Genomic DNA, 9070 nt, shown 5'->3' with positions numbered 1-9070 from the left:
CACAGGCCAAATTTCCGTGACATTAGGTCATTGTGAAAAATTAGATTTTGGAATAATTTTGGATGCAATTTCTGCTGAAAAAACGTCGATGAGAATAACTATTATAAATATAGGCGACAAAAATTTTCAGATGGTGGTGTCCCTTGAGATTTTTTTCAATGCAAAAAGTGTGCCTCGGCTCAAAAAAGGTTGGGATACACTGCTATAGGGTAAAGTACTGGTCTACATGAATCATCATTCTTCATAACTTATTTGAATACAGTATTGAAAAAAATATGCTATTACTGAACTCACAGTCCTGGAGGTGAATGATAAGAGAGATCTCATTCCTGTGTGAAGCTTGCATGTTCTAAGAATGACATTTCTGTTAGGGCTACAGGTTCTGTCCCTAGGATTAGATTTTGGTTAGGCTCTGTCTCCGTAAAGTATCCTTCTATTCCTAATAATGTGGGTTTCACTGGATTAAATGATTTCCTCTAATTTTCCAAAAACAATCAAGTTTTTTTAAAGACCTCAAATTGTGCACACTGGTATTAGACGTTGGTTGCTGTTACACATTGGGCTGGTCAGATTTTGACCTGTCATTGTAATTTCCCATTGAGTTCACCCGGTTGTCCAAGTCCCGCGCTTGAAACCGGTCATCCAAGTCCTATGCCTGAAACCGGTCGTCCAAGTCCCATGCTTGAAAACGGTTGCCGGGGTTCCACGCTTGAAGGCAGTAGCCGGAATTTGCCAATTGAAGGCAGCTGCCAGAATTTGCTACTTAAAGGGGGCCGCAGAAACTCGCCGCTTGAATGCGGACGCCGAAATTTGCCACTTAAAGGTGGCTGTCGATGCCCGATACCAATCGGATGGACTTAATGTGTACCCTGATCTCCCCGCAGACTTCAACGCTGACGACCAAGGTAGATGGCCTACCGGCGTTTGACGAAAGCGTTTGGGGAGAAGGTGTTCACATAGAGCGGACACCAGGGCGCAGTCCGTGTAAAATCAAAAAGGGAACTTTGAGCTCTGCTTACTGGGTTCACGGTTATTGGGAGTATTCATCATTAAATGAACCCAGGATGCGAGACGCGGGAACAAAGCTGATACACAACTTAGTGTTTTCATTACAAAACAATAATACAAAAATAACACAAGGACAAAAGGGAACTAAACTGTGAAGAGATGCATACCGACGAAAAGGCAAAAACGGGACTTACGTGAAAGCGACCAAATGAAACACAAGGCAATACTCCTTCACCAGACATGTCAGACATAGGGGTTTAAACACACACACAAGGGCCAATTACCAATCACACACACTCGGTCACTTTAGGGAAGGGAGGGACACAAGAGGCGAAACGCATCAAATCACCCGGACAGTGCACACATGGAAAAACACGCACACATCCACCCAAAACCCCCCAAAAACGTGACAACTCTAAAATTCCTCTAGGTATGAGTGTGAGCGTGAATGGTTGTCTGTCTCCTTATGCCCCGCGATTCGGTGGCCACCGATTCAGGCTGTCTCCTGCCTGGTGAATGCAGCTAACTGAGATAGGCTCCAGCACCTACCGTAACCCTTGTGATGATAAGTAGTTAAAAAAAATTAATGAATGAATACATCATTTCAAATGTTATTAGTTTACCTGAACCGCCAGAGGACGCTCTAGGCCTTCAACAAAACTATAGCTGTAAATAGGTTCCAAGACTTGTTACAATAGACAAACTTTCATGTTTGTTTTTTGGAATATTAGTCCTACATATTAAATGCTACTTCTTTCTATTGGTCATATTCATATTCCGCCGGCGGTCGCTAATCCAACCCAGGGCCTGCATCAGATGGAACGCCCTTCTAACCAATAGGAGGCCCGCGGAGTGTTGGGATATAACCAATGAGAGAGAAACTATCGTGAATTTTTGAGATTCCATGTTTCGTAACTCAATTTATTTTCGTTACTATATTTTATATATATATATATATATATATATATATATATATATATATATATATATATATATATATATATATATATATATATATATATATATATATATATATATATATATATATATATATATATATATATATATATATATATATATATATATATATATATATATATATATATATATATATATATATATATATATATATATATATATATATATATATATATATATATATATATATATATATATAAACATATCCGTTCAAATTGCAAGTACATCATGAGATGCTTTTCGAGACAGTAATATGTAACCTCGATAGGAAGAAAACATCTACCGTTTTCAGTATGTGTCACTTTGAGTTGTGAGGTGAAAACAACTCTTGTGGATCAGATAAATGAAGCCAGAGAAAAGTAGCTTTTCATTTCAGTTGACAATCCATCAGAAAATGGCAGAGAGCCAACTGCCTCACAACTGAGTAATGTTGACAGGAAAGAAAAATACAGAAAATTTCTAGCACAAGCTCACCCTGGAAAATTATTTGACCACTTTTTAAAATGAAAGACTTTTTAGAACAAAATATTTTAAATTCTTTACTAATCTTCAGGAAAAACAGCAATTATGAAGAAAAATGTTTGTAATTCTTGAATCAGCTAATTAATGGAGGATATCTCAGTAACAAAACTGTTGAGATTTTTACATGCATCACATATGGAGACTAACAGGTATCTGCACCGCAGAGCCTTTCTCCACTTAGTCATCTTTTCATAACGTCAACAGATTTAGACATGGGAAGAATTTGGTTTGCGCATAATTACGCTAGAAGGCTTAGCGCTGTGGAAGAGTGTAAAAGGTTGTGCCTGCAGTCTACCTGCGATGGACACCAGTAACTTGAGACCTTAAACAGGATAAGCGGAGAATAAAAGGGACAAATGGATGGCTTTATTTATTTACCTCACAGATTGCATTCTCATTTTTTTTTATTATGTTGAAACAGTTTGACTTCCAATCAAGAACAGATAATTTAATTTGTGTACCTGAGGCCTATATTACCATAGTCACCCATCTCTATACAAATATGAACCAGATGAAGAATCATTACTACATGCATGCGGGGTGACTAATCTGATTAAAAGCTTTGGGTGGTTCTGGTAGATTTTTGCTTCACAGTTTGTGTAAAGTCGATTAACTCTACAGTATATAAGGCACAAGTGAAGTCTTAGAATTTTTGGGAACTTCCCAATGCTTCTTCCTCAGGAAAAAAATGTATTAAGTCTGTTTTAGCGCAACAGTGGTTACTGGAAAAGAAAAAAAACATCAATTATATACTTGAGATACACTGTATCATCTATTACTATTTTAAAAAAGGTAAACACTGCTTTAATTAACAATAAGCAGTTATTACATAAGACAATACAGTCAAACCTTGTGATAGGACCGCTTCGCCAAACGACATTCTTGTCTTACGACGAAAAATTTGATCGAAATTTTGTAATGCGAACAAGCCAGGTCTCCATGGCACTGTCTTTTTTGCATCTCTTTCGTGTATAAAATATTTCTACGTCCACTAGGCGCATTTCCCCACTGCAACTTTTTCCCTGGCGTTGGGTACATTCACAGGTAAACAATATTACTATGGATCGGCAGAGTTCTGCAAAGAAAAGGCGTTGACAATGGACACGAAACGCGAAATAATTGAAAAATATGAGTGTGACTGAGCTCGCTAGGGAATACGAGAGGAATACGTCAACCATTTCCACCATCCTTAAGCAGAAGGACGCATCAAGACATTTGCCTTGATTATCGCCGAGGAAAGTTACATCCCCAGCAAGTTTTCGACTGCGATGAAAATGGTCTTTTTTGGAAAAAGATGCCCAGGCGGACATTCACCGTGGCAGAGGAAAAGGCATTATCGGGACACAAACCCATGAAGGACCGCTTAACACTAGCGTTGTGTGGTAATCCGAGCGGTGACTGTAAAATTAAGCCGTATATGGACGTATCTACACCAGGTCGACAATGGAGGGTCTCATCTCCTCCATAGAAGAGCCGGACGAGACCATCAGCATGAAATCTTATTGGAAGGACTACAACATTGCCACGTGTCTGACTAACATTCAGAATGCCCTAAAGGACATGAAAGAACAGACACTCATCTCCAGCTGGAGGAAATTGTGGCCAAAGAAAATCACTCAAGACTATGAAGGTTTTACGCCTAACGAAATCCATCACTCTGCCGTTGATAAGGCTGTCAGGCTGGCTCGGTTGGTGCAGACTGAAGGCTTCTCGGATATGACGACTGATGAGATCACGACTGTCACTCAGACCCACTGACAGAGGAGGACCTACAGTGTGACCAAGTCGGCGAGTGAGGAGGAAGACGAGTCTGCTGCCGACGACGAGGGTGACGAAGCTGACGAAGGTGGCCTTAGTTTGCATAATTTGCAGGACTTCTTCAATGCTGCCAAAGACCTCCAAAAAAAGGCCAAAGAAATGGACGATAACATGGTGAGGGCCTTCGAGTTCAGCAATTGCATCGATGACGTCCTGGCTGTTTACAGGCGCATCTTCACCGACCTAAAAAAAACAACGTTCACAACTCCCCATAACAATGTTTCTTACGCGCAAAAGAACTGCGGAAGGTCCATCCGGACTGCTATGATGTTTTTGAATTTCTGAGTTTTCTGAATAAAAGTTTACATTTATTACATTTGCAGTTTTTACAGTTTTTTTTACTGAATATAGACTGTATTTGATTTGTTTGTATGCACCAACATAACACCTGCATTCTGATGTGGAATAAAACACCTGAATGAACAGCATATTAGCCTGGTGGTGGTTTTGTGCACGTGTTATACGTTTCTTTCAGCCTTTTTGAAGGGGCACCCCTACTTCGCGGAAATGCACTTATTGCGGGTGGTCCCGGTCCCCATTAACCGCGATAACCGAGGGAACACTGTAATCCTCATTTGAATTTGATCCTAAGATGGAAAGTCGGCATTCATGATTTACTTTGTGGGGCTGCACAAAACGATGCGGAGGGCCAGATTTGGTCTCCGGGCTGGCACTTTGACACCTGTGCCCTAATTGTACAGTATTGCTAGACATAAATCCTGTATAATAATTTGAATACATTTCCTATGCATGGCATTTTATGTCTGCTTACCTACTTGTCTTTTAACAGAATCCACTACATTTCCAAATGGCCATGCAGACAGTGGAGGCTCCAGCGCCCCAGCTCATATACTCCCTCTTGATGATGAATGGCTGGTGGGACATAAGTGTGTTGCTCTGCCAGGAATGGGACATAAGTGAATTTATTTTCCTCATCAAAAATAACACCCGTTTCCACCTGGGTACGTTTGTCAACCTGACAGCTTCAACCTCTGAACTGCCTTCATCTTATTTTCCAAACTCAGGAGGCACATTAAGTATCTCAACAGTTACGAAGTTGTCATCATCAACATTTTCCCACCGTTTGTCTTCATCTGCTTTTACTTCCTCCAGCAAAATCGAGCAGCAGCAAGCACTTATGCAGCAGTTGGAGGCGCTGAGAGAGCCTTCATCCACTGTCGGGGTGGTGACGTTCGGGTGCGAGATCAGTGAGGTGCGTCGCCTGTGGGCGACTTCCACTCGCATACCGCTTCCGCAGTACCACTGGATCTTGGGGGATGGCCAGAATGTGGCTGAATTGAGAACAGAGGGATTACCTCTTGGACTATTGGCTCACGGGGTCATGGCATCCCCTTCTCTGGATAACTACGTCCATGATGCGTTGGAGCTTGTGACGCGGGCTATTGGGAGTGCAGCCGAAGAGAATCCCGCTTTGGCGCTCATTCCTGGAACTGCAAATTGTATGGATATACAGCATAGCAATAGAAAAGCAGGGGAGTACTTGACAAGGTAAGGAATAATAGTCGTACTGATTTTATTTTTACCATTTTTGTTCCTACCTCTATAAAAGCACAATTAGTGACCGCGTAGGGGACTGTGTATACATTTTATAAGATGGAGGTGTGCCCTGACCATGCGCTTTTTATGGCACAGGCTCATACAATTAAAATTGTACGTATAGGTATTTGTGGTGCGGAAATTAGTACATATCTTACTTAGTGTCACGACCTAACAAACATCAACTGTATGCGTTGATTTTGTGAAGTATAATTTGAATTATTTTTTTAGTTTTTTCGGATTATTAGGACCAGGGTTACTAAAGCACCATTAGAAAATTGTGACATTTGCATAAAAGTAAGCATTTGTTCTAGTTTTACATTCCATATTAGGCTGTTTGAATGCAAATTTGTATTGATGACTGTTTTGCTTCTCATTAAAGAGATGGCAAGAACAAAATGTTCTAGAATTGGCTGTTCGCGGTGGTACTGTAGTCTATTCCAGCCGACTCGAGCAAGAGGCGGGGGACGCCCTGTATCGATGGCAGCCGGTCGCAGGGTACAAGGAGGTGGACAATTATGGACACACACCTGTACCTAGCCTACCTTGCATGTTTTTGGAATGTGGGAGGAAACCCGAGTACCCGGAGCAAACTCATGCAGGCCCAAGGAGAACATTCAAACTCCACACACGTGGACTGAGCTGGATTTGCACCCAGAACCCCAGAGCTAACTACCACCAATCCGCCTAGCCGTCTTGATTATTCATTTATTTTTATTTTTTTTACTGGGCACGTGAAGTATATTGACATCGTTTCATTTTGTGAGGCTGAAAATATTCTGCTTGCCAATGGTGATGATGTCTTCAGGTGATTATTTTATTTATTTCATATTGCACAGCAACTTTTGGTTTATGATCCTTTCCAAAATTTTGCCAGGATTTATTATTCATTACTTTTATTATTGTTGTGTTCGGCAAGCCAATGATAGATGGATCCACACACAACTCACCAAAGCAATCTATATTTAATTATTAAACAATGGGAGCACGGCAAAAAAATGCAAGCGCCAAAAGCAAAATAAAAAACGACCGAGTCGGCGAATAAATCTGAGGATCAAAAGTATAACAAAACACGACAAAGGATTTGGCGAATATTACTAAGAATACAAATTACAAAATAAAAAATACAAATGTCAAATTTAGAGGTCTCAGCTGAGTGTTGGGCAAGCACTGCGGATAAGCAAGGGCAAAGCTAACAATACTCCGACAGTCTGCAGATTGTGGCAGTTGTTTTTAAATGCTGGCTGAACCAATCTTCCATAGGTGTGAGCAGATTATTTTCAGGCTCACAAAAAGATAGAGTGTAAACAGTGTAAACAGTGTAAATTTACCTCACATCGGGGAAAAATAATTAAATTAAAAAGTTGAATCAACTTATCCGATTTTAACCCGCGTTTTAGATTTTTGCAACATTTTCAAAACATTTAGATAGAATGAGATCATTAATGAGGTTCTGAGAAACCGCAGGGGTGTTTTTGAGGCCGAAAGGCATAATGAGATTCAAAAGCACTTCATGATCACAGGCGTAAGTGCAACAGGCCTATAATCATTCAGGCTCTCAATGGTTGCTTTTTAGGGACAGGGATAATGATGGCAGATTTCAGGCAGGATGGATTGATGAATCTTTGCAGGGAACAATTGAAAATGTCATGGTATCCGCTTGCGTATCTTTTTTTAATTTTCTATTTATGTTAGGCTTGGCACGAGCATGTATTTTTTTTAAAGACAGCACAAGCAAATCTAAGTTTGATAATGATTTATTTCGGTCGAAGGTACACTCTGATATAAAGAGTTGGGCGTTTAACATGCTAGGTTCCACTGTCAGTAAGGGTTGTGTATTCCGGGAATTTGATTGCAGCTTTGGCGAAGGCTCGAACAGTGTTGGCCGACACTTGATCCCAGTCATCCACAAATCATTGTAACTCGTGACCCGCATCACTTCCAAGCCTTTGATTCTCCTTGCTGCATATTTAACCTCGGTCTCAGTCTTCATTAGGTCCCCACCTTGTGGTCTTCCTGTGTGTGGCTCCAGTTTTTTATCTAGGTCTACAATGTCTTCTGTGTATGTCTTGACACTGCAACCAAAGACATTTCCAGAATACGGGATGAAATAAAGTTCTAATCTAATCTGAAGCGCGTAGCATGCCATTGTGGCTAGATGAATCTACTGTGCATTTTAACAAAAAAGAAGTGAAAATTCAGAAGATGGCCACGAATCCTTTTCCAAGGACACTCAGTGAGTGGTAAACACTATGAATAACTCTGAGGAGAAAATAATGACATCAGGGAATTTGTATTGCAACGAAGCAGGTGGGGTTGGAATACTTCTTTAGCTACCCTGGTTGCACTCACTTCCCTTTTGGGACAACCTAAAAAATAAAAAATAAAAAGCTCAAAAAGCATGAGCAAAAGGGTCCAAAACAATGCCACAAAACAATTACACCTCAGCTAAGATGGACCTGAATTTTCATGGCAACTGGTTCATTCCTATGGCAAAAGCTGGGATGACGAGTGGACGTCAACACAAGAGTGAAAGAACAGGCAGCAGACAACGACCAGAATGAGGATGAAGAATGTGGATTTTAGTTTGCAATAACAGTTCCAGGAGATTGATAACAACATGGTCAGAGCCATTGAATTTGGCAAACGTCTTGATAGGGTCATATCCTTGCACCAAAGCATATTTGTACAAGAAAGAAAACATCGGCTGCCATGTTCATTGTGCTCCGAAAACCTCTCGCAGAGAAAAAGCTCCTCCTGGAAAGCTCCCGTATCCAATGTTTCTTGATTCTGACGAAGAGGACTTCGATTAAAGCTCTCTGTTATGACTCCCCCTGGTGGTAAGATGTACCAGGGAGTTGCAACCATCACAGCAGAAAAACCCGGCCAATGAGGAGACAGACACACAAGGCAATTAGCATTAAATGATAATTTATTAACAACAAAGTCCACAGAAAACCTGGATTACGGGACAACATAGGGAAAGCAAAAGATACTAAAGTGGCACCCTCCTAGACAGGTGTTCAAATGAACCCCCTCAAAAATACAGGAAATAAGGCCTAAGGGTGCCACTGTCAGAACTGATGGAATACAAGTCTAGACATGGGAATAAGCTACCTGTATAAGTGCAACAAGCTATATGTATACCCCGGGGTGTCTAAACTTATCTCTAGTCCCCCTATGCAGC

At 40.7% G+C, this 9070-nt stretch overlaps 1 protein-coding gene across 3 annotated transcripts in view; it reads left to right on the top strand.

Annotated features, from left to right (window-relative positions):
- Positions 1-9070, top strand: part of grin3a (glutamate receptor, ionotropic, N-methyl-D-aspartate 3A) — a 42280-nt gene that overhangs the window by 2610 nt on the left and 30600 nt on the right. For all 3 annotated transcript variants that reach the window (XM_077736728.1, XM_077736727.1, XM_077736729.1), the window contains exon 2: positions 5117-5835. In XM_077736728.1, the coding sequence (XP_077592854.1) occupies positions 5117-5835 (719 nt within the window). The remainder of the gene's footprint in view (positions 1-5116; positions 5836-9070) is intronic.

This window comes from Stigmatopora nigra, chromosome 17 (assembly GCF_051989575.1).
Source record: "Stigmatopora nigra isolate UIUO_SnigA chromosome 17, RoL_Snig_1.1, whole genome shotgun sequence".
NCBI lineage: Eukaryota > Metazoa > Chordata > Actinopteri > Syngnathiformes > Syngnathidae > Stigmatopora > Stigmatopora nigra.
Note: the sequence above shows the minus strand (reverse complement) of the source record. Positions and strands in the feature narration are given on the sequence as shown.